Source organism: Phalacrocorax carbo, chromosome Z (assembly GCF_963921805.1).
Source record: "Phalacrocorax carbo chromosome Z, bPhaCar2.1, whole genome shotgun sequence".
NCBI classification, from domain to species: domain Eukaryota; kingdom Metazoa; phylum Chordata; class Aves; order Suliformes; family Phalacrocoracidae; genus Phalacrocorax; species Phalacrocorax carbo.
In genome coordinates this window covers 54,793,890-54,819,424 of record NC_087548.1, presented here as the reverse complement: position 1 = coordinate 54,819,424, position 25,535 = coordinate 54,793,890, and the positions used below count along the sequence as shown (strand labels likewise).

The window sequence follows — 25,535 nt, the reverse complement described above, 5'->3', positions numbered from 1 at the left end:
GTTCCCCCACCAGACACGCACAGGCAAAGTATCATTGCCTCCCTCTAAAATGGAAGTGGAAGCTGCACAGAGGCCAAATCAAAGTTTCCTCTGGCAGCAAGCAAGGACTGTCTTTCCCAGATAATAAGCAATCCTAAACAAGCTGCCTGGAAAGCAACATAGTTCGCACCAGCTACGGGGTGAGGTTGCATGCTTCTGTTCAGGAATTCCTGGGCAAGTGGCTATAAGTGGTCTCTGCAGCAAGTCCAACACATCCAGAAGGCTTTAGCCTTACTCTGAATGTCCAGATTGTTGGATCAGTACCTGGACGTTCAGGGCTTCCTGGACCTAATCCATAGGAACTATAGAGTCTTCCCTAGCGGGTACGTTCAAGGCTTCCCAGCACCCAGCAGCCCAGTGGGAGAAGTAACTGCTAGTACGAGCAGCAACTAGATGAGTGTCTGAAGTCTTAAATCTCCAAGGTGAACCTGGGTAGAAAGAGCACATGGGCAGTCTTTGCAGTTGGGGAAATTCTTTGGACACTTGGGAAAACTGTAAGAATGGCAGGCACAGTTTGCTACCAAAAATGTTTTTGTAGCCATTTCTGCCTTCTCACCTTTTTGTACTTTGGTGTATCCCCATGGAAGGCTTCTAGGAAGAACATCTTGGGAAGGAGAGAGCTATAGTATTTGTGTAACTGGAAATGTTGACGAGATGAGCTGAGAGGAAGGTGTATGAAGACGTTTCAGTGCACAGAACTAGGGACTCCAAGGTTTTGATGTGAACATGAAAGCAAAATCTTTATTTCTGCAAATTTTTTTTCCCCCAGTAGATAATGCATAACATCTTTCTACTCTTGCAAGGGTCACCTTAATTTGATGATGCAGATATTGGAAGAGCTAATTATATTCCTACCCCATGCAAGTTGTCAAATATGAACACATGCCTATGCAGATGAGTATGTACAGTCCATGAGTTTCTCTGGTTAATGCTCTATGCTTATTCTCCTAACACGTGTTAGAAGCAGAAAGACTTCAATGAGACAAAGGTGTGGTACAATCACATCAGCAGACTTATTAGCTTTCTGGGCAGCTTTTTCCATTATGTAAAAGCTGTGTTTGTATTAGTATAGCAGTCAGACACACCAGTGTGAGGATTACAGTTGGTTTTTACATAATGGATTATCCAAGATTAAGCGTTTTATTCAGGCACACGAGCAAAAATAACCAATTAGTGACTTTGCAGATTGATTATTTAAAGGCAGCTGGAGGGCAATTGACACAAAACACTCCTGCTGACTGCAGCCCAAAGACTGAAGCAGAGTAGTCTCAGGGATCTCCGACATCTCTACCCCAACAGGTAGGTCTCTCCTCAGCAGAGGCAGGCCAGATTGGCACCTCTTGCAGCAGGGAAGTGCAGCTTGCACGGCAGCAGCTGGGAACAGAGTAGCTGCTCAGGTGTTTGGAAGTCCTGGGTTGGTGGCTCAGCTTAGATGCTTCAGGCAAGTTTCAGGCAACTGTGTTTTATCTTGGCATCAGAACAGGTATTCAGGGTCAAATACTCTGCAAGAATGTATATGCAGGTGCTCTCTTCCAGAAGTGTGAGAAACAAATATGTTGGGACACAGATGAGCTGGGATACCCAAGGAAACAAATAAAGCCATGGCCACCTTGCAGCTGTGCTGCAAGCCTCTAAAAATTTAATATTATTTGTCATGTTTGTAGAGGGAATGGTCTGAGGGCAGACAATACCAAGATGCATTTTGCTATTAGGGAAGGCAGCTAGGAAGAGCCTGCTCAGGTAATGATGACTGGCCATAAAGAAAACAGCTTTGCTGCCTTGAAAGCAAAGCGGACACTTACCATGAAATAATTAGAAACAACATCCTTACAACCTATAGTGCTTTACCAGAGCTCATCAGATTATTCTTCTTGTGAAAGCAAAAATTTTTTAAATTTCAAATTTTTATAAATTCTTACCAACCTTACCTAGAGTCTGGCTTAATTTATAATGTAATGTATAATGAACTGCAATATTACTACTGGCAAGCACAATACTCTTGCAAAGTAATTGCCATTGATGCGCAGTTTTGACTAGATTTAGGCACTGAAATGACCCACTGGTTTCTCAGTGGAGGAGTTGGTAGTCCAGTCAGCATGGAAAGAAACTAGTTCTAAAAAGAGGGGAATGCATCTGTAGGCACAGCACTAGCTACCCACATCTATTGCATGAAACAAAACTCCACATTTTCTTTTGTCTTGCAGAATGAAATACGCACGGTATGTTTTCCTGGCCTCGATCCTCTCCACTGTTGAATATAGCCTAGCTCAGACCTGTGCAGTGGAATCGTTCTCTGTGAAAGACAATTTTGATCCAAAAAGGGTAATTATTATTACTTCAATTGGATATGTGAACAAGCTTCATACATAGACTGTTTTTCCAGGTTATGGGTTGTGTTAATCTAAAGGGGTTCCTCACCAAGAAGTTAACTTCTTTTGTATGCTGTCTCTGATGCTGTCCTTGTAGTTTGTTTTTCTAACTACTGCTTAACTTTCTGAGCATTATGGTAGAACCAGCCTTGAAAGTCAGGGATGTTATTCTGTTAGACGTCATCTTCTGTTAGCTTGAATCTTGGTACAGAGCTTAGCTTTGAGCAGGCCCATGAATGAAACAATTTAGATCCCCATCAGAAAGAAGGCTCAAACACATGCCCTTGGGGACTTGTGTCCACCACCAGCCATTCTTGGGCGTCATAGCAAACTGATAGCTATTTGCTGTCTAGCCGGGTATCCTGAACACAAACTGACTCTTGTTTAAACACTGCAGTAAATCTGCATGCCTCCGAGGAGGAAAACAGGGCTAACTTGGCATTGGAAAGGTCCAGACAGGTATTTTGACTGTCCCTCAGCAAACATCACTTCCAGCTGCAGCTGGGGCCAGCACTGTCTCTATACAGCATTGGCTTTGCTGGAAACAAAGCTGGGGAGAGACTTGGGAAATGCCAGTTTTAAAAAGTAAAAGTTTTTCTCAGGCTCCTGTATTTGGGAATTATGGATTCTGTTTCAGGCTTAAGCATGTAACTTGCCAAACAGACCTCATTAGCTTCACTGAAGAATAAAATTTAACACAGCAAAGTTCTGCTTTCCTCAATATTTCTACTAATAATTTTAACTTTTGAGGGCCTTCCTGTCTCAGTCACCTGTTTAGATCTTTTTTTCATTTTACTAAATACTGCTCGTGCATTTTCAGGGACCCATTTTTTCCTAGAAATTTTCTTCCCCTTAATCTCATTTAATTTCCCCCTGCTGCTAGTCTCCCCAGCACATCCTCTCCTCTTCACTGTGCAGAGTCATCGCTTTCTCCTTCGCTCGGTAGACCCTTTTCACCATCTGAGATCAGCTGTGGCCCCTGGTAGCCACGAGAGTATCTCTAGCCAGCTTGCTAAGGTCTCTGTGGCTGCAATTTGTTATCATTGATGGCATCTTCCATGGAAAACCAAGGCCTGATTAGGAACAGGGAAGAATGGCCTGACTTCCAGCAGGCATCTTGGGATAGGAGAATCTTTCACTGTGAGAGGAATGTCTTACGTGACAACGAGTACATGCACACAGAAGTGCAGAGCTGCTAGACCCACTCTTTCCAGCACAGAGGCAAGGGTTCATCAGATAGCATAGCGGGACCTGTGTGCTACACATCCACCCAAACTCAGACTTTCTCCAATGGCCGGGCAGTGGGTAGTTAGAAAGGGACTACATTTACAAAAATGCTTTTGTGCAAATCTTGCCAAGGTGATTAATCCAGATATTAATAACCTTTCATGTTAGTATGCAGGGAAATGGTATGCCCTAGCCAAGAAGGATCCAGAGGGCCTTTTCCTTCAGGACAACATCTCTGCTGAATACACAGTGGAGGAAGATGGCACAATGACAGCATCTTCCAAAGGCCGAGTGAAGCTTTTTGGGTAAGTTCTCTTGACTTTCAGCTCTAGCTGCTACTGTGAGGTACTACAGGAGGGGGACATAGATGGTGGTCTATCCTGAGCACACAACAAAAACAGGTTTGTCTTCATCAAAAAGGGAAGCTGAGTCAAGGTAATATATTAGAAGCCAAAGGTTAGACACTTTTTGAGTCCTGAGTTACTTCTCAGCCTGGCTCTGGCCTGGATCGATCACAAAACTACTGCATAAAGTCAATTATAAAGTCAACTCTTGAATGATGGAGTGGTTAGGTAAATGAATTGCAACCAAGTGAGAGGACCTAGTGAAGCTTGTGGGGCTGCAAGGGCATGACAGTTTTCATTTCACTGAGAGATTCAAGAGGAGAGGAGGAGTGTAAGTGAGCATTACTTTCACAGATCGTTCAACAGTGTTGGATAGACTTCCAGGGAAAACATGTGATTAACTCTTGGATGCCATTGCAATGCCTGAATAGATAGATGGAAGGAAGCTTAAGAGTTTTGCCTGTTGGCCATGGTTACTATAAGGAATTATAGCATGTAAAGGGATTAAATAACTTTCTGGGTGTAGAAAAGAAAATCTGGGTCTTACAGTAGGCTAGCACTAGCTCTGCTGTGCATTAACTACCAAAAACTGTTTAACTGCATGAATAACAGAGTAGAGCAGGTGGCTCTGAACCTTCTAAGCCTTAACAGCACATCACCCCATGATATTTTGAGATGGGGCAAATGAAGCTTTGGAGGCATGCCACGCAGTGCGGGTGGGAAGATTCCTGAAAGGACTTTCAGAGGCCAAGGGGGCTCTCAAGGCTGCTGGGAATTTATTTCTGCAATGGCAGTATAAAGGGGAAGTGTGGGAAGGAAAGGAATGAAGATGCTTTCACTGTTTCACAAATCCAGGTAACACTTGACAAACTTTGCTAAGGCACAGGTGGTATTCAAAGCAAACAGATGCTGATCAGAGATGGGCATTAGAAGAAATAGACAGTAAAGATGGGATGTTCAGGAACCCACAGGGTTCCCACAGCCTGTGTTGGAGGCCTTTAACTAGCTTGGACAGGAGAGTAGCTGTAATTATTTATGTGCTTGTAACAGATGTGTCTGTGCCAATAGAGCAAGGAAGGGTCAGAGAGTGAGCCAACTCCTCGCCCCTGCCCAGAGACAGAGCAAATGAGCTTAAATGAGCCCAAATGCAGGTCACCTCACCCTGCAAACTGCTATCAGGAAGCCAAGAAACACTGTCCATCATTTTGCTTGGTGGCTTACTGCTTGTACAGAAATGGGTGGTAAAAAGCCTGCTGAGCTGGAGGGTCAGGGCACTGCCCCAGCTGTAGCATACTTGCACAAAAGGGGAGGTGTGTGTGGATCAGACAGCAGCAATGCACTGTCAGTGATGTGGGGGTGTCACAGATTTGGATTACTTAATGACAAACAGTGACTTCGTATTAAGAAAGGCCACGCTCGTGCCTGTGACAGCTGTGATGAACTGCAGCCTTGGTTCTAGCCCAAGTACTGATTGAGGGACAGCCATTTGCAGCTCACAGGCTGCAAGTTTTTACCTTCACAGAATCACAGAATGGGAGGGGTTGGAAGGGGCCTCTGGAGATCATCTTGTCCAACCCCCCTGCTTGAGCAGGGACACCCAGAGCAGGGGGCACAGGAATGCATCCAGGCAGGTTTTGAATGTCTCCAGGGAAGATGCCACAACCTCCCTGGGCAGCCTGTTCCACTGCTCTGTCACCCTCACAGGAAAGAAATTTTTCCACATATTCAGGTGGAACTTCCTGTGTTCCATTTGTGCCCATTTCCCCTTGGCCTGTTGTTGGGCACCACTGAAAAGAGTCCAGTCACATCCTCTTGACACCCACCCTTTAACTATTTATAAGCATTGATAACGATCCCCCCTGAATCTTCTCTTCTCCGGGCTGAACAAACCCAGGTCTCTCAGCCTTTCCTCATAAGAGAGATGCTCCAGTCCCCTGACAATCTTGGCAGCTCTCTGCTGGCCTCTCTCCAGTAGTTCCCTGTCTTTCTTGAACTGGGGAGCCCTGAACTGGACACAGTACTCCAGATGTGGCCTCACTAGGGCAGAGTAGAGTCTCATGGATCTCATTGCAGGTTCTGGGTGATCTGTGCTGACATGGCTGCTCAGTATACGGTACCTGACCCAACCACTCCAGCAAAAATGTACATGACCTACCAAGGCCTGGCCAGCTACCTCTCCAGTGGTGGTGAGTGAACTTCCCCAGCTGCCCAGTGCTGGTTGATAGCCCACAGCTGCTCAGATTTGTATGTTTCAGTATATGAGCAGGAAGAACAGATTGGAGCTCAGATTGCTCCAACTAGAGACAAAGCATCCTTTTTTTTGGGGGGGGGACACGACACACTTTATGCAAGCAGTGCTTTTTATCTCCACAGAAGGAGTAGGATCCAGAGACTCCCCAGAGACCCCCACCTATACACCATTTTTATTAACAGGGAGGACGCAGCTTAGAGGCAATGGGTCACACACATAGGTTTTGTACAGCCAAGTGGGGTGCTGAACCTAGGGAGGCAATATTTCCTGGGCCCCGCAGTGGGCATTATAAAGCTGCTGAGGGTCAGTTGTCCTTGTGCTCCTCATAGCTAATCAGAGGCAACATGTGGACCTACATCTGCACTCCAGCAGCAAGGCACAGCTGGACTCAACAAAATGGAGCTTTAACTGAAGTCCCCCTTGCAGAAACTGCTCGTGCTGAACCTCTTATGCACCCTGCACACCCCATACCTTGTGCCTGAGTCTCTCTCCAGCTGTGGAAGTTGGGCAGGACCTGGCTTGCTAATATATAAGAAAGAAGTACCTTCACTTAGTAATGGCAGATAAGCCACACCAAAATGCACTTAGTTGAGCAAGGCTGAAAAACAGAAGACATGTTTTGCTGAGGCTTCTTGTGTAGGAAATGTAATCTGTATGGCCAAAATTTAATCTGTATGCCCTGCTCCATCATGCTTGAGCAAGAAACGTAAAGCCATTTTTTGACCTGGAAAGTTCTAATCTTCCTAATACTTCTAGCCTAAGAAACCAAAGGTGAAAATGCACCGAGCATCATAAGGAACAAGGCTTCAAGATGCCCCATACTTGTCCCAGTTCTTCACTTCACAGTGTGGAGATAAGCTGGATGTGGGAGGTGACTTGAGATCCTTTGGGAAGCTATCCCTGCCATGTGCTGAAGTGAGGCATCTCCCTGTGGGATGGCTAGGTCCACCTCTGCTCTGTTTTGCCCACTGTGACAACCATGTGTTCTAATGTTTCAGGGGACAACTACTGGGTGATTGACACCGACTATGATAACTATGCCATTACCTATGCCTGCCGCAGTCTAAAGGAGGACGGCTCCTGTGATGATGGCTACTCCCTGATCTTCTCACGCAACCCCCGTGGCCTCCCCCCAGCCATCCAGCGCATTGTGCGTCAGAAGCAGGAAGAAATCTGCATGTCTGGCCAGTTCCAGCCCGTGCTTCAGTCAGGTACTTTGGGCTGATCAGCAAACTCACTGAAATGGCTGTGCTGGCAGATGGTAGAGTAGGTGACAGCATTTGCTGTAAATGCAACAGAACCGTAGCAAACTGAGTTGTACTCTTTTAGCAACGTTTTTTAATGTTATATCTAATAAGAAAATAGCTGCAAAGGGAGTCCCATGTAAGGGTGAGAGACTGTTACAGGGTGGTTCTGCAGTCTTAAGTTTGCCCTTACGGGTATCTTGTGTGCTGAAACTGGCGTGCTACCAAAAGAAGATCAGCTTTATTACTCTAATAGATAGGATAGGGATGAGTGTAACAACCTGGTGTTTCTGCACTTGAAAATGCTTGTCTTGGCCACCTGGATAACAGCATCTTAGCATAGGTCTGTGCACTGTCCTCCTGGAAAGGAGGAGAAGCTTCCCCTAGGAAGGAGGACCCTCACTCTTAGCTCCACCATTTGTGTCCTGGGTGGTCTGAGTAGCAGAGACGAGGGGCTCTGAGCAGTGCTTCTGACTGTGTCTGCTGGCAGTAGGAAACAGCAGTTGCGCCACATACAAGCAAACATAGCATGTCTAAAGCCCGTTTTAAGAGAACTTTTTTTCTGGAGGCATGGGAGCTGATCTTCTAGCTCATATGCTGTCCATGAGATAGGCAGATAATTTTTTAGGGCTATGCTGCAGGCAGAAATTCCTCTTTGTTGGCAGCTGAGTGCCCAAACCCTTCACACGCACACTCCCTTGCCTGGAGATTGGCCCTTTACCAAGTCAGGCCTGAGGACCTGGACTGGGGGATTGTCACAGTAACAAACGTGTTCTGCACTGCCGGACAAGAAATAGCAGCTAAAACCTTCTGAATGACACATTGTTGTGTGAGCCAGTCCTCTGCTACAGAGCAGGTGCTGGCATCGTCCAAGGTTACGGGACCGGTATGGGCATCCCTGCCCCATGCCCCTCCATATTGCTTACTGTAGCAGAGGGAGGGTAGTTGGTTTGTGGGCTCATGGCTAGGTGCTCACGTAAGCTGAAAGCTCATGGCTAGCTGGGACTAGCAAAGGCTGCACAAGTGCTATGCCAACAGAGCAATGCAAAAAGCAACTTTTGCACCTCTGCATCCTAGTCTTGTACCATGATTCAGAAGTACCCTAGGAAGGTTGTAGCTACAGATTCACTGAAGACTAAAAGGCTGTTAAAGTACTTCAGATCTACTTACAAGGACTAACGTTTACTTTTCTTTCTTTCCAGGGGCCTGCTAAAAGTACAATTCTCATCCTATCCTTAAGCACAGGAACCAGGCCTCTTGGTCTTGAAGCTGCCACTCAGCTAATAAAAAAATTTAAATCATAATATGGACTAGTGTGTTTTTGCTGAAAAACACATGAAAATGTTGGGGATTTTGTAAACTGTGTGCAATACAGTACTAGTATTTGAATTTTCAAGGGACTACCTGAAGTGGCATTTGTCAATAAAGGTTTTTTAAAAACCCATTTCTGGAATTGCTTTTTCTTACCTGCTCTCCTGCCTGGGAGCAGAGAGAGCGGGGCTGCTCACTGAGGAGAGGTGAGACAGCTGGGGCAGTGTGCCCCCCAGCACCTATCGGGGGAGCAGAGCAGGGGTGGTGACAGGGATAGGTCCCCTGACAGTGCTAACTGTCAGACAAATGCACAGTGACAAGGCAGGTCTGGGGTTCACCTGGGAAGTCCAGCCTGTGAGCAAGGGCAGCAGGGCAGGGCACAGGCATGCCTGCAAGGTGGCTCCAGCCAGAAACAGGACTCGAGAGTGGGTCAGAGACACAACTACTTGCAGAAAGGCTCTCAAGGGGGCAGGAGCCTGGGCTGAGCTGAAGAGGATTTGTGGACCACGGGCAAGAGGTATGTGGGTGGAGGTCCCAGGTGAGGCTGCACAAAGCAATGAAGACTTGTGGGTGCCTGCAGGGCCCTGGCATACACAACACACCTCTCCCAGCAACATTTCTGTTTTAATTCTGAAGCTAAGAAAGCCTCTTGAACAACAACTCTGAGATGAGGCTGATAGTGTGATCCTTGTTGTCTGGTAATATCTTAGGTTTTTTTTCTGGTACATCTGAATATTCAAAAGCCTGCACAGACTACTTCTACTAGCCCCTGAATCACAAATGCAATAAAGACAATGGTCCTTTCAATAACACTGGGACATTGTTTTAAATAAGCATTTACTTGCCTTTCTAATGGCATAAGCAGTAATTTACTCCCCAGTGCCTTCAAAATCCAGCCTCTGGTACCTGAGAGGTATAGAACTGAAAGATACAGAATAGAGAGGTTTTATGGCCAGGAATTTCATAGATAGAGGGAACTAAAAGAATGCTATCTAGACAACTCCATGTAGGAAAAGGGTAACTTAAGTCTGCATTTTTAACATGTGTTTCCCACTGCTTTTAGTAAAATCACGTTCACTTTGTTTCCTATGAATAAAACTCCAGAATTCCTACAAATAAAAGTCTGGAACACCCCCAGCACCCTGCACCCCCAAACACCTGAACTGTTTGTCAGCAACACAAATTTTTCCAAGTCGTGATTACCAAGCATAGAGGGAGGAACAAGCTGAACAGCTCCTGCTCCTGAGGCTTTCAAAAGGTATATGGCACAAGGCTGATACTGAGCGAAGACCTTCCGAGCACTACACTATAAAACAGCTTCTGTAGGATGCCTGCATAGTCTTATCTACAGTATCCAATGATTATCTACTGCATCTGTTGGAAGGAGCATAAAAACCACTGACAAATGGCTTTTCTCCAAGGCCAGAGACATTATCCCCCGGATGCAGAGAAGTCTCTCAAGGTTGCCAGGACTCCTCCTAAGTTTCCCAGTATTTCCAGGTGGGACTCCTAAGACTCTCAGCCAGCATCAGATAAAGGTGGTACTTGCTCTTCTGGACTAGAGGAAGCTACCTTGCTGGGAAACAAGGTGGCGAACTACCATCTAAAGCTAAGGACAGAAACAGAAGAGCAGCAGCAGGCAATGCAAACAAAAACCCCACATAGATAAGAGACTATTGAACGTTGAAAAAATATCAGCCTTTTCTGCTGGACTAAGTGCAAGGTCAGTGCACTGATTGAATATTCACCACTTGCCCCCCTCTCCCATAAGGAAATATTGGGGCGGAGATCTGTGAACTTAGGACTTGTGTCACAAGTGATTAGACAACGCTAACCCTTAGCTGAAGGAGCCCGACCTTTGGCCAGGACATTCAGACCAATAGTACCAGGCCTAGAGAAGTGGGATTTTTTAATGTCTACAGTTATAATAACTATAACCAGAGCAGATGGGAGTTCTAGCAAGAAGAATATATATGCAAGATGAAGTGCATCCTTATTGTGCTTGGTATAGTCTGTCCAGATGAGTTAGGCAGTGAAATCCCTCCCCTCTGGGAGAATACACCATAGAATTATACATGCCCCAGCAGCCTATTTTGTTCTTGGAGAAACTGTGGGAACATGTTCCCATCAGGACCACATGCAGGCCCTCATCATATGATCTGGTGAGTTAATAAACAGATGGGAGTTAGTGCATATCCATTTCTCTCTACTGACTTCAGGAAACATGAAAGATGAGGTAGGGTAGGGCAGGGAGCTACAAGGATATTCTGAAATGATGTACACTTCTCTTGTTACTTCATTTTGTTCAACACAAGACATAGGGTATGTCTAGAGGCAGACACACTTCTGCCTGCTCTTAGAGCCGGCCGATGAGAACCAGTCTATTATTCCTGGTTTTAAGTGCGTGTACGTCCCAAGTAATAATTTATGTCCTGCACAAACTTTCCACTAACAAGAGAAAAGAAAAAGCTGTTTACAAATGAAAAAGACTGTTGTTTTGTCCTCAGAATGTCCTTTAGTGCTGGCACAAAGGCTACAACTGTGCAATAGCAGGAGGAACCCTGCAAGGCTATTGTCCTTCACATGCCATGAACCTCATCCCAGCAAGGACACTGCAAGTTCAGAGACCTGACACTGTGGTATCATGTTGAGTTAGACCAGTTTTCCCTGGGCTGTGGTAACTGAGGCAATCTATGCATTTAACTTCCTACTTCAGTCTTGAAATTTCTTACGGTCACACTCCCTCCACACTTCATTTTTATGTAATGATGGAACTTGCACCAATCAAGCTATCTTTTACACCTGGAGAACAGGCTTTACTTCCCAAGATAAGTCGTAGACACAAGAGTTCTGAGCAGTTTCCAGAACACAGTGATCAGAACCTGTTTTTACAGGGTTCATGTGAAAGACTAAAAACCGGTTTTATTGGGTAGCACAAAAGATGGTAACAAATGCAGTATATACACAATTAGACAATATAAAACACTCCTTTGAAAGGTTTTTCCCTAGCATCATTTTAACAAACAGTTGCAAAACTGCTACATAGCCTCAGAAGCTTTTGCTTGAAGAGCAGGCAAACAATCTCATCTTGCAGTTGCTGTTAGATTTTCCTACTTGGATTTATGGCCAGCAAGAGATAAACCTGAGTGCTCTGCAGTCTTGCTTTGGTTCTGATGCTACAGACCCACTAAGCACTTGCTACTCCCACTTAGCCCCTGCACATCTGGCACGTCTGAAAACTGAATCTGTGAGGGGAGGCTAATCACTGCCCGGAGGAGGTTGTAGAGTTTAACATGCAATTTCGGAAGCCCTATCAGATAGAGTCAGTGACAGATGGTTACAAAAACTCAAATTTCATGTATTAAATAGCATTTGTCTGTAGACATCAAATTATAAAAAAAGACATTGGCAGCCCAAAATTTATTCCTGGAAATACCAAATTCTCTTCTCTGCTGCAATTGTTTAGATTTACTTATTGCCTAAAGGAATAAGTTTATACAAAAGCAGCGAAGAAGAAAGAAAACAAGCCTTGCTGAATATTCAAAAGTTGTTCCTGAACAGACAGTGCACTATTTTTGATCAGCTCTGCTTTCCATGAATATATGCCACTGCCAGGAAAATACCTGAAAAAGCACTATGCCTTCCATGCTTTGGACAATGTTTAACATAAAAGCCCTAAAGGAGGGACCTAGTGACAGATTTTCAAAGTGGCTGGACTTGACCCTTAGAAACTGGATTTTATTTGCATCTACAACATGTTAAGCTCTGCCCCTGCAAAAAAATTCTGGTTTTTTGTGGCTTCAATAAGCAATACAATAATGTATGAAATTTTACCTTGAAACTTTAGAGAAAACAGCGTTCTTACTTTGCAGTTTAACAAGACAAAAAAAGTAAGCATGAGAATCACAAATCATTTCAAAGAGGAAGCTGCAAGCCTCACGTCTGTCACTGCTGAGAAGCAGAAATCCTGGGCCAGCAGAACTCCCAGCCTAAAATCTTCTAAAAGATGACAACTTGCCCTAAAGGAAATCACTTGCATTAGTGGCAGACTTCGATACAGTGAAAGAGCAAGAGAATCAGCATTCTCTGTTCTACACCTTTGCAAAAGCCAAACATTCCACCAGGACTCATCAGCTCTGCATCATCTGCCTCATATACGCCATTACTGACCTCACTTACGTGAGGTCTAATTTAAGCTTGTCTGCTAAATAAAGGAGGGCAGTGATTTTTGATCTTCTATTTTTCATGATTTGCACCCATACATTTTCTGCTACATTCCTGCATAGCAGAATCAATACTCTTCACAACAGCTATGTTTTGGGTTTTTTTTCAAACACCTGTAGCAAGTCCATGGTCCTTGGTTTGATAAAGACTGCTATATTCTGATTGCCAGTATGGGAAAATTTTAAAGCAGAAGGCTACTCAAATAGGGCATCTTAACACGGTAAACTGTCCTCTCAAGCTCCTGCATCTTCCCCTGCTTCACACCCACTGAAATCTCTCAAGGACCTATACTTGAATATTTCTAAAAGTCATTTTTTCTGTGGTTCCATTTCATACTGGCAAAACAATATGTCTTAACTGCCAGGTTTTATTTAACAGCATAGTCTGATTCTTCACTTAGGGGCAACTACAACTACTTTGAAATGTATTTTTCCTATCTCCATCCAAGTAGAAATTCTCACTATCTTTTTCGAAACTGAGAAAGTTGTCAATTAAGTAAGCTGCAATGGCCCTTTTCGGTTCTGCACAGGCCTTTATGGGCAAGGAATTGGCAGATTTGGATGTGACAAGTGCTCCTTACTCAAACTTCAATGAGGCAAGAAATATTTTATCTGAATTCTGCAACAAAATGAATCTTTTAAGGCTAACTTTCAGCATAAGCACATGAACAAGTAACCAGAAGGTAAGGAGATACAAGGCTTCGTCTCATACATACTGACTTTTCGTATAGGCTTCTTTTCTGTGTACAAATGAGGCCATTTGAGGTAGTTCAGCTCTCTCCTCCTGTGCAAACTTGTTTTTTATTGTCTGGGACCTGAATGTTTCATCAAATATGCAGTCTTTGTTGTTATGTTGGTGAGGTGGCTGATGTCAGCAAAGAGAGCAGTAGGGGATTTGTTTGTGCGACAAAGCTGCTCCTCTTATGGAAAACACTCCGGCTGTTTTCACTGGCATTATCCTTCCCTCTACAAGCATTTTAAAGGCACAGTTCAAACTGTGGCAGCTGTGAAAAGGGGAGATTAAAAAACACCCCTGCAATTTCAGGGAACTTTGCTGTTACATAAAGTGTTTGGCAGCTGCACGGACAGCCGGAGGTGTTCTGTAGCCCATGATCTGGGGCTATAGCACATTCGTTCACATGCTTTGCAAAGTACAGAAGCTCGAACTGTTCTTGGTTAATTTCCTAACTGGTTGTCTGTAGCAGCCCTGTTACATTCAAGAGTGTGCTCCTGTGATATGAAAACACAAGAGGCTCTAACTAGCATTTCAGCTTTCTCCTGGCCACTCAAAGCCAAGCCTCAGGTCACTTACAGTCTGAGAGGGGAGAGGTGCTAGGGAGAGACATTAGCTGTAAGGGCTGTACAAGGCCAGGCTAGGTGACAGCAATGGAGAGAAAGAGGGGCTTGGGCTTTCAGGGGTAGCTCCTCCACCACAAAAAGACAGTGTCTGACAGCCACAACGCGAACAGGTGACTTGGGCAAAAGCAGAAATGGCATGGAAGTCTGGAGGCTAAAGCCTCGTGTGCCTTCTTCCCCTTTGAGGGTGAGCTGCTACACCTTCCTAGGCCTGTGTCAGGGGAATAGCTCTGGCATCCTAGTAACAGCCACAAATGCTGAGAGTGCTGGGACGAACCCACTCTGTTAGGTGAAGAACCTTATATGTCTGAAGACATGCAACTGCTCTGAAATAACCCACTGGAGCATGTGTGAGTATCCGGCAGGGAAGCAGGCATCCTTCACTTCATGCTCTGGACGCATCTGGTTGCTGTGCGCTTTTCCATCAAACCATTATGTCAAGACAGCCTGGCCGCTGAGGCAGGCAGTTCTCTCTCAGACAGGTCCTCCTTGTGCTTTTGCTGCCATCCTCACTCATACAGTGAAGCGATGGTCCTGTTACTGCTGCAGTTTGTGACCTCTATCTTTGGTTGTCCTGGCCATTAGCTCAGTGTAAAATGGGGAATAATAAATATTTATTCCCATAATTCTTCGCTACCACGACGAATCCCAGTCCTACAGCAGCCTTTTACAATTGTAACAGTTGGGATGTCAGTCATTGCTGTTGAATAATGCTGCCTTTTGAGCTCTGAAGAGTTAAAAGGGGCTTCTGCTTCTAACTTGCTTCATCATGTCCTTTCGATACTCCCTCCTCAGCTTGGGAGGAGTTTATTCTTCTAGGGAGTTGTCATTTGCAAGGAGCATACACCACTCAGTCACCAAGCCAGGCACCACTCTTCAGAATCACTCGAAAGCTTCAACATACTCCACAGGAAGAGAGGACAGGCCTGCCTTCCCCCAGTAGTCAATGGCGTGCACTCTGTAAAAGCCGGAGACTGAGCTTCCTGCAAATGAAAAGGTTAGAGATGGTCACTGTGAAAGGCTGACACCTGTGTTGCTTGGAGGATGTGGAGCAGGGACTACTCCTGTAAAACATAGGTTTGTGGAATGGGCTGGGGAAGTGGTGAAATCAGTTCTGCACCCTATGTAAGTGTGCCTGTGACTAACTAGAAATGATTATAACTTCCTCATGGCCAAGTACTGGCTCTTTCTTTGTTGCACCAAGGACCTCCTCCCTCCTCATGAGGATTTGCAAGTACAGCTACAGCACTGCTGTCCCAACAGTCCCTTTGGAAGAAGGCTATGACATCTTTTGCAACCCACAACTAGTCATTTTCATTTTTTCTGACTTACTTTTCTGCCTGAATTGTGCCTTTGGAACAGGTTATGTGGGAACAGGATCACCAAAGAAGCAGAACAAGAAGCATGGAGGCTGACTGAAAACTCTCTGCTCAACTCAGGAAGCACCACTTGCTGTAGAGGTATGTTAGTTGATGTTCTGTAGCTCTGCTGGTTTTCATCCTTGATCCAGTTCAAAGAACACAGCCTTCACTAGCAGTGTCTTTAACCTCACAAGCAATATAAATGTTTTTTTCTCATCTATTTACTTGATTTTTATGTGTGCTTTAGTATTTGGGTTTTTTTCCTGAAAGGAAAAGAATGCCAGAAATAATGAGTGAGAAGGAAGTACCTAGCAATAAAGGCTGCTAAGATGTAAGAATCTTTCAAGCAGTTTTTTCTTTTTTGTTTTTGAAACAAACAATTAAATCTGGTAGGTTCCCCAGATGTGCAGCTCCAGATGATAATGAATCCTAATTTCAGAGGTTTACCTTAGCCATGATTTACAGTCTTTGCTTACCTGTGTAGCCTTTACACTGCAATAATAGCTCTGAACTTTATTATGCACCCCCTGCTCATGCTAAGCCTTTCTGAGGCTAAGATGAGCTTGTATTTCTGGCAAAAACCTCTCTGAATTGCTCGTTATTAGTATCACTTTGAGGCAAGGTCTGTTTGTGTTTCACACAGCTCTGATCAGTGCTTCTTAGCAATGCTTGTTGGACAGTCACATCATGGATTAGACCACACTTGGTTAAAAAAGCCCCCAAAAAAACCAACAAAAAAAATTCCCAAAGAAAACATGACTACCTTCTTTCAGCATTTTTCATCTGGGTAAGTTTCTGTTGCATCTAGGCTGTACTTGAGGAGAAATGACTACAGGGTGTGGGAGAAGCTTTGCCTGTTGACAAAGATGAAACTCACTGCTTTATAACATGAAACATCTAAAACTTAGGCAGCTAGTCAGGGCAGAAGAGCAAGCTCTAGGCAACAGCAAAGAGAGGGGTCTCTCCTTGGCTAGGTGTTCAGATAGCCAGGACAAACTGTCCTACAGGAGGACCTCTTCTATTCTTACAAAGGGACACCTTAATAGCTTGAGACTGGCCAGCCAGTAAAGGGTATGGGAACAGGTACAAGTGACCACAATGAAAGCAGAATTGTGACCTTCCCCTGGAGCAGCTCAGAATGTGATAAATGCAAGACAACCAACCCTTCCATGAAAGATGGACGTGACCTTCCGCTTATTTTGTGTTTTGATGCCATATCCTTAGGCAGTCTAACAAGTCAAGACTTAGTGGTACAACACAACTGTTACCAAGGCAGTTTGCTCCTACTGCCCTACCCCAAGTACACTGTACAAATTTAGGCAGAGGCATGGCCATTACCTGTGGGACTGAGCCCAAACTGCTGACTTGCTGTGCTGTGAGTCTACTACCAAGAGCACAACAGCAAGCTCCAGTCATGTGGAGCAATATTTTTTGTTCTTATTTCTGCATGCTTCTACACCATCTACAAGTAAAGACAAAAGCGCTGGTTTGCCTCTCGGGGAGCTTGTCAGACCCACAGCTGGGTGACTTTAATTTCTGTGTATTTGTCAGTTAGTGTTTGTCCATGAGAATAAGACTTTCACTGAGAACGTGATCCTAAAGGAAGGAACATCCTCTTATTTGTGATGGAAGTACACGTCACTAGCAAGCCTCAGTAGTTACTAAATGATGTTTTACATACCCATGAGTGGCACTACTACCATGACAGATTATATAATACGCACATTCTTGCCTTACCTGGACTGTAGACCCAGAGAGTGAATATTGTGTCTTTGGGATTAATCCGCCGGTATGCTTTTCCATCTGGTGAGAACTCCACTTCAAATGTCTTTATACATCTAGAAGACAAAACCAGACAGCTCTATAAATACAACTGATAATATGGTAAGCAATCAAATCCTAGTCTTAGGGCCATTCAACAAAGAAAGCCAAAAATAGGAAATATTGAGTTGACTCATTCCTATTAAATGTGGGATGGCATGAATTGTCAGTATTAGGAAGAACCATCGTTCCAACAGCCCACATAAGAACACCCAGACTGACTTGCTGACTCGGGTACCTGCAGCATCACCAACTGTTAAGCATCTTTTACTCCCAAACCAGAGTTACCAAGGCTGAAGAGTCTAGGGAGACTGGCTCGAAAAGGAGCTAAGTCAGTGCGTCCTGAGGGAGTGTGGATATACAATGGATCACGTCTAAGAGTTCACTTACAGAGGGTTTCCAGTCTAGTACAGCTTGCTGGAGGTTTTCTCTTCCAGTTCACATTCCTTACAGGGATGTGCAAGATCCCACCTCAGTACCTGCTGCTAATATAACTTCTATTATGGATCTTCCTGTCTGTTATGCTTAAGGCAAGTCCCTCAAAAATGCCACTGGATGCTCGTGAGCAACAGGCAGATTTCCTTGCTCAGACTGTAAATAAGTCAAGGTTGCTCCTCATAGTCACTGCATGCACGTCCTACAGTTCATTTTGTCAGACAAATGTACTGTAGCATCTCTCAAAGAGCAAGCAGTCATTAATTTGCGAATTTGTTTCACTTTGTAGGACTGGTGGCGACTTAGGGAGTAATGTGCTTGTAACTCAGTTATATCCATTTTATTTTAAAAGCTACTTACTTTGAATTTACACAGCCATCGTCCCACAACACAATGACCTGCCCCTTTGTGAGAGGGATCAAACGAACACCAGTCACCTGTCCAAAAACACATGCCCAAATAAGAAAACTGTACAAACCAATCAGACAGGTCAGATTGCTGTGTTCATCTTTACTAATGATTTGCTTTAATTCTTTCCATTGAGGCCAGGGGGAAAATCAAAATTCCTGGCTCTGTGGCTTTGTAGCCTATGTCTCCAACCTGTCAACCTTGCAGAGGACCTTCAGAGGCTCTGGGCACCACTATGTATATGGGTGGGGCTGAATGAGCAGATACAGATGCCTAATCTACTACAGCCATTATTTTATTTTTAGCTATCAGTTATTAACTGGAGAGCTGTTGTCAAGCCTGGTAGCACATGACGTGACTTTAAAACAGATACTGCACTTTCCAATACTGCATTATTATTTTCCCACCATGGATAAACTTGCATTTATCTCAGTGATGGCTCCTATCACTTACTGCGGAATGCTTTACCTTGAATTATGCCTTGGAGAGCTGACTCATCAAAGGAGAGAAGAATTGTTTATTTACTAGGTCTTACACGGTACTTTTAACAAACGATAGGCCCAAATGCTAGCCCAGCTCTTCCTAGGGAGTCTTAAAGCAGGAAGCAGTTTCTTTCTAATTTGGTGAGTCTGACAGTAGAATGTAACACATACTTGATCAGGAACAGATCTGGGTCTTGCACAGATGTGGATAAGAAAGACTGAGGGAACAGGAAGGTCTTGCTTCAGTGTCAGGATGCCACCTTCAGGAAATGGGAATGGGCCTGTTGCCACCGGGTCCTGTGGGGTCAAAGAGAAGTGTTGTTTATAATCTTTCATTACAGCACCTAAAGCCCAACTGTTACATCAGTGTAAAGTGACTGCATATTTACTTTGGGATTGTAAATTTCCAGTAGAGTTGGTGCTGATAAGCGGCTTACAGCCATCAAAGTTCTTCAAGCTGGGGGCTCTTCTATCTTGCTTGTTTTCCAGCTTTTCAGGTATCAGAAGGTTTATCCATCTCACCAACTGATTTGCCCTTTAGGTACAATCTATCACTTTTAGTAACCTCCCACAGGTGACTTTCAGGCAAGTGGTCTTTACAAACCACACCCATCTCTTAGCTATGGATTCCCCAGTGTGCAATGAAAGCTATTGCTAGCTACAACAGCCATTCAGCTGGTCTCTGAGGATAAGGTTTCACCAGATGGCCAAGAGCATCCAAAACCTTGCTGCAGCCTGTTGAAGAAAGGTCTGATGGCTCCTACGGTATCCCACAGGCCTTAGCAACAGTGGGTCATGGTGACTAAGAAAAGAAGACATAGTACTGTCCACCAAAGTCAGACGGCAATTACTGTCCCTGGGCCCCAAAGGGGATAAAGGTGGCCTCCTTTATTTTAACCTATGGGTCTGAATGGATAGGGAAAATATGGGAGAGGGAGCTAAAGTGACATGCTGCTCACATACGTTAAGTAATCTGGGCATGGCTTTTCTCAGCAGAAAGGAGAAAGCAGAAAGGTCTCAGAGAGACCTTACTCCTCAGTCCCCTCTGGGGTGCATTCAGAGATGAGGGGATCTGCAGGCCTCCCTGTAAGATCCTGAGGGATGCCAAGTGTCTTCCGAAGCCGCACTGGGTAGTTTCCACCTGAGGGAGCTGTTTGTTTTCTGTAACTGAGGGGGGGGCTTATTTCAACTCTCTAGGTAACAATTTGGCCCTTCCATGATGTACACAGGGCCATGTGACTTACCTGGGGACACAGAGCAGAAAAGATCTCAAAGCGCATTGAGCTCTGCCTCCTCAGTTAAGGGTAGACCAGTAGCAAAGAAGCTGGTCATCTACATTTAGTCTCATATATAACATAAATGCAAAGGTATCAGTTGTGTATCATCAGCTACATTTCTCTGCCTGACCACAAGTGTGTTCTCCTGTGTATACAAGATGCGCGTGACTATGGGCTAATGAAGGTTTGACTACCTGAGCTGATTTCTTGTCTCTTTAGCTGTAGTTAACCAATTCACAAGCACTTTACCCCTACAACACTTCAAGCAAACACATGGTCATACCTCAGCATCCCTTATTTGCTGGAACTGTTCTGGGGAAGGAAAGTCAGGGCTTCCCAGCTTTTTCCACTTCAGGTAGGGATTGGTTTGGTTGTTATCCAGGTAATACGTCACATATACCAGCTCTTTAGGAATAAAATGAAAGAGAGTAAACTCTTTACTTGGATTTAAAGATTAACACAAATAAATTTAGCAGAAGGTGTTTAAGTCTACCTTCTCAATAGTGACTTCAGCACTATTACAAGGCTCTACAATTTATATTTGCCAGGTTTAAATTTCAAGCTATTCCTTCCATGACCACAATTGAAACCCTCTCATTTTTTGCACAGGTGCTGCACACATTTGTCGGACAACTGCATCAACTGTGCAGTCATGTGGTCATGTTGGCTGTCTTGGAGTCATCCCAGTAAGGGAATTGGTTGGCTGGCAATATCTAGGCAAGGACACTGGAGATTAATAGCTTTCCAAAAAGGTAGCACTTGCAGCTGCCACTAAAGGCAGGATGAAAATGCAGGCATTAGGAAAGAACCTTTTCTAGAAGAGCACCATCATATCTCAGAAAACCTGGGAGTGCCCAAAAGATGAGAGGCAAAGTTAGCAAATGAAACTCAGTCTTGCAGTGAAAGGCAACTCAGCAGAAGTGTTTCAGCAGATGGTCTACCCTAAAGATCAATTATACGAGCTGCCTACATGATGCTTGTTTACCTCTAAGTTTGGGGAAGTGGGTGGCATTCACTGTGACAGTGCTGATGTTGGACGAAGTCCTGTTATCCTCACTTGAATACATCAGTAGAGTAGCTTGCCAACTGTCTGAGGGCTGCATCTCACTTGGGGTGTGCACAGATGCCAGGACACCAATTGTGCTGTTTTGAGTGCTTTCACCTTCACTGCTGTGCACTTCTGCAAAAGTCTGCTTTTCTCCTTTAAAAAATGTGACAACTCTGTAAGCATCACTGCTAGTCAGTCCTGTATCAGGAGCTGATACAGCTGAACAGTCAAAATACGAGGACCTATAGGTTGAGATATGTTCTAGCTTATTTTACCAGGTATAGCATTCAGTCAGGCTTATTTTACAACAGCAGAGCATGCACATACTACAGAGTTCTTACGCTTAGCAGTTCAGCTAGCAACATCTAAGCATGTAACAGTGAATTAAGATCTTCTTTTAGTATGCTGCATTGGTCTTCCAGGTGTGGGGATTTCTTAAAGACATTTGCAGCTGATATGATGGCACAAGATGGAAGTACAGGTCAACAAAAAAAAAAGAATGGTTGGCATACAGAGGGCATAAAGAAAGCAGTAAATTAAGTCAAATGGGTAACAGACTGCCAGGAACATCTCCTGAGCTGCTAATTTCTCAAAGGAAATGAAGTTTCATTTTCTTAACACAGACGGTAAACAGAGGGTAGAATAAATCCTGCTTTTATCAGTGATGAAATGGCTGGAATAATGTCTCTTAGGCAGGAAACTTCTAGGTAGAAGAGGTTATTGATGTGCTCTTTAATCAGTAGTTACTATACCTAGCAGTGCCAGCAAGCCCATGACAGTCAGCACGGGTTTCCGCACCATCTGGACATGAGGTGGCTTTGTATTGTTCATCTGAAAACGTGCTGTCAGAGTCCGCTGTGTGAAGTAATGGGGGTAGTAGCTCAAGAAGGCATTGTCATTACTCAGCAGTGTGTAGTTGATGGTGTTGTTGGCTTTGGAAATGAGCAGGTTTTGATGCTGGATGATTACCTGCAAAGTCACAGAAAAGATGGAACTTCACCCTGGAGAAAATCCAACAAACACACACTGTCTGTATTGGGTTTTTTTTACATCTTTACAGCATACTGACAAGAGCTGTCACTCAGCCATTTAGAAAAGTTTGAAGAACTAAACTGTTCCTCACAACTCCTGGAGAAGCCATTCTTTATGTGATACATTAACCACTGGATAGTTTTGCTAGTGAAAAGTCTCTGAAATAATTATTACTAGTACTCTGCATAAATCATAAATATATTATCTTGGCTGATGCACTACAAATCATATTCCTTTGTCCTGAATATTAAATTAGTAATCTGGATTTACCATCTGAATTAAATCTAAATGGTTCTCCAATTCTGGAGTTACTTTGTACCCATTACACAAGCTTCTGGGAGCTGTTCCTGGATTCTGTTCCTCAGTGAGTCCTTTTACCCACTTGGTGCTAACATGGCGTTAGTTCTCCCAGTATTTCACTGGTTGCTGTGCTGTTTTCTTGCAAAACGTCATAACTCCCAAACTCTCCATTTACCAGACTGTGCCTAAGTATCAGAATCAAACAGAACATCAGAAGGTGGGCAACTGAAAAGGTCTCATAATTGTGTCCCTGAAGGAGGACAGGGCTCCAGCTCCTACCCACCCACGTGTTAATTTTCCATTTGATGTGCCTTTTTTTTCTCCCTTCATATCACCACGTCATTTTAAACACTATTGTTTACTCTCACAAACTCCCTGCAATGCAGTCAGCAGCTTGCTGCTTTGGAGAAGACTGTTTCCATATGCAGCCTAAAGGAGCTGGGATCCTTTGTCTCCACAGGAGTAGCTGATAAGATAAATCTTGTTTCCAGGTGACATACATGCTCCCAGGTTTTGGAATCACTACTTTGCACAGGAGGACGTGGACTCTGGATGCTGTATGAGGTAGTGGCTCACAAAGCAACAGGCCTGCAGTGGGAACTATTGCTATGCAGGGGCAAGAGCTGAGCTTGCGCTGGGGTCAGGCTACAACTTATGCAGCGGCAGGAATCTTGAGCATTGTCCTCTTTCTGCTTTTCTGATCAATAGCAGTAATTACTAGCACTAATTAATACAGCCACGTGTACAATCATTATCCAAAACCAAAGAATGGGCTTATGCCGAGAGCTCAAACAAATTCTTCATTATACCTGATGTTTCTCAATGAGATAAAGTTATGAAGGAGCTGGGAAATAATGTCTCACATAAGTGAGGCAATAGCTACCAGTAGAGATGATAACAGCACTATTACATGAAGAGAGGATGTGTGGATATAGTCTTATCAGGTGGATTTAACTGGGGGACTGCATACAGTATCTGACACATTCTCTGACACATGGAAGGCTAGTTCTCAGTTTGTTTTTTTTGTTAAAGGGAGGATGAAGAAAAGTAATACAAACTAAGTAAAGCTACTGAAAACAGACTATTTAGGGAAACCCCAGCCATATCAACAGAGCTCTCCTTTTGGTGGATCTGTTAATTCTGAGTAGCTGCTTAAAAATTCACTGTAAGTCTACTTTTACAACTGCATTACTGTATCAGAAGACCCTACTGCGACAAGACTGTCAATGAATTGGGTTACCTTTACAACCATAGCTGCATAAGTCACATCAGCTCGCCACAGTTGTGGAATGGACCATCCAACCATTGGGTCTGCTTCATCATTGTATATGGCAACAGAAGCAAAACTTGGAAACAGCTTCTGAATTTGTTCAACTGCTTCTACTTCTTGTTGCAAGATGTAGAGAGAACTCCCACCTCCCTGCAACAATATTTCATATCTGCTTAGCGAAAATGAGCAACCAGTAGTAAACACACAGTCACAACATGCAGACATAAACATATTCCGAAAACATGTTCCTGGAGTCCCTGAGGAGCTGTGGGCCAGACAGTATTGGTATTTTTTCCTAATCCATTACAGCATGTGCTGTTTGCATGAGCTCCTCCTGGAATATAAAATGGAAAAGAGGTAGAAGAGTCATTTCCCCCTAGGGGTTAGGCAAAGGCAAATTTTCTTTGAGTTGAAGTCTTTCAACTGAACATCTTCAAAGTTTCATTAGAATAGGTAGCTGTGCTTCCTGCTATAGACTGGACAGTCATCTGGAAATCAACTTCATAAATCAAAATAAAATGTGACTTGAAGTGTTTAAAAAAATAGCATTAAACTGAAATCTTGAACTGACCTTCTTATGGAGAGAGATGTAGTCCAGGCGTACACCAGTCTCCCCTGTGAAGAAGTTGGTTCCATTGTAGCAATGACACAGAAGACTCCAGCATATGGGTGACCTGGGCAAGGGGTGGAAGGAATCCCCAGGCCCTCCAAATTTTAGTAGAGGACTGGCTGCTCTTAATCCTTCTGAACAAGCGTCATAATAGTTGAGAAACCCTGAAGTCCAAGCAGATGCATATATCAAAGATGATAACTCAAAATAGAATCTTGATCGAAAAATACAGGAAGATGTTATAACTCTATTATTGCACTTATTGGCAGGACCTCACGAACTGGGGCTCTTTTTCCTATGCACTGACAACATCAAGTTGACAAACTTCAGCTGCATTCACAAGGTTCTTCCAGAGGTCTTGTGAGGACAGGTTGCCAAAGCATGCATCTGTCAATGAACAGTTTTCCTCTTGCTCCACCCTTCAGCCCCTTGCCCCCAATAAACTTACTTTATATCCAAACAATGAACTGTGTCTTCTTAGTGTTAAATCCTGTTCTGTCTTCCCTGTTCTACTATCCTTGTACTTATACTGATGTCTAAGCAGGGAACAAAGCGTAGTCAATAACATGACCTTAGCAAAATTGACTAGGTATACTTTTCACGTTCCTTATCCCTCCCATCTACCTTATTTCTTCGCCAGCATCTCTCCTTTCTCACTGTCACCCCTCCACCCACCCCACACACCTGTCTCACTTGGAGCGCTTACTAGTACTCCAAAACATGCTTACCTTTCACCGACATAGACACATTGTCAAAGTCGTGGTGGTCTGGTTCATTCCACGTTTCAAAATTCCATTTAGCAACATGCTCCAATCCATACCTATCTGTAGGAGAGGCCTCATTTACTAGTGAGCTGCATACTCAGACAATCCTATCAATTAGTCACTGATCCAGACAATCCTATCAATTAGGGCTGCAGGTAAGGTTCAGCACCCAAAGCTAGAACAGGATATAAATATTACCTGTATTTAATAATAAGGGAAATGTGATTTTGGTAGTTTCAAAATTATCTCTCATTTTTTATTAAATGCAGCAATATTTGAAAAATATGAAAGGTGAGAGGGAGGTGATGTGAATTACAGCCTTGTGGTTAGGAAACTCACCCAGCCTTAATTCAGGTTGAGGCT

At 44.0% G+C, this 25,535-nt stretch overlaps 2 protein-coding genes across 5 annotated transcripts in view; one reads left to right on the top strand and one right to left on the bottom strand.

Annotated features, from left to right (window-relative positions):
• Positions 1 to 1,307: 1,307 nt before the first annotated feature.
• LOC104047422 (purpurin) lies at positions 1,308 to 8,752 on the top strand. The gene is made up of 6 exons (XM_009507729.2): positions 1,308 to 1,338; positions 2,244 to 2,361; positions 3,804 to 3,940; positions 6,053 to 6,165; positions 7,229 to 7,441; positions 8,677 to 8,752. The coding sequence occupies exons 2-6, from the start codon at positions 2,245 to 2,247 to the stop codon at positions 8,685 to 8,687; spliced, it is 591 nt and encodes a 196-aa protein (XP_009506024.1). The 5' UTR covers positions 1,308 to 1,338; position 2,244; the 3' UTR covers positions 8,688 to 8,752.
• A 2,935-nt stretch (positions 8,753 to 11,687) lies between these two features.
• The window catches only part of IDUA (alpha-L-iduronidase), a 47,428-nt gene continuing 33,580 nt past the window's right edge, over positions 11,688 to 25,535 (bottom strand). For 3 of the 4 annotated variants that reach the window (XM_064439313.1, XM_064439312.1, XM_064439315.1), the window contains exons 5-14: positions 25,137 to 25,232; positions 24,370 to 24,572; positions 23,769 to 23,948; positions 21,949 to 22,165; positions 21,134 to 21,349; positions 20,432 to 20,553; positions 19,043 to 19,168; positions 18,342 to 18,418; positions 17,463 to 17,563; positions 11,688 to 15,347 (exon numbers count right to left, since the gene is read on the bottom strand). In XM_064439313.1, the coding sequence (XP_064295383.1) occupies positions 15,247 to 15,347; positions 17,463 to 17,563; positions 18,342 to 18,418; positions 19,043 to 19,168; positions 20,432 to 20,553; positions 21,134 to 21,349; positions 21,949 to 22,165; positions 23,769 to 23,948; positions 24,370 to 24,572; positions 25,137 to 25,232 (1,439 nt within the window). In that variant the 3' untranslated portion in view covers positions 11,688 to 15,246. The remainder of the gene's footprint in view (positions 15,348 to 17,462; positions 17,564 to 18,341; positions 18,419 to 19,042; positions 19,169 to 20,431; positions 20,554 to 21,133; positions 21,350 to 21,948; positions 22,166 to 23,768; positions 23,949 to 24,369; positions 24,573 to 25,136; positions 25,233 to 25,535) is intronic. The other variant, XR_010370732.1, reaches the window with a different exon arrangement.

Coding starts and splice junctions, on each gene's coding strand:
- LOC104047422 (XM_009507729.2), top strand. CDS start 2,245: ATGAAATACGCACGGTATGTTTTCCTGGCCTCGATCCTCTCCACTGTT. Junction 2,362..3,803: donor ACAATTTTGATCCAAAAAGG/GTAATTATTATT, acceptor CTTTCATGTTAG/TATGCAGGGAAATGGTATGC. Junction 6,166..7,228: donor CAGCTACCTCTCCAGTGGTG/GTGAGTGAACTT, acceptor CTAATGTTTCAG/GGGACAACTACTGGGTGATT.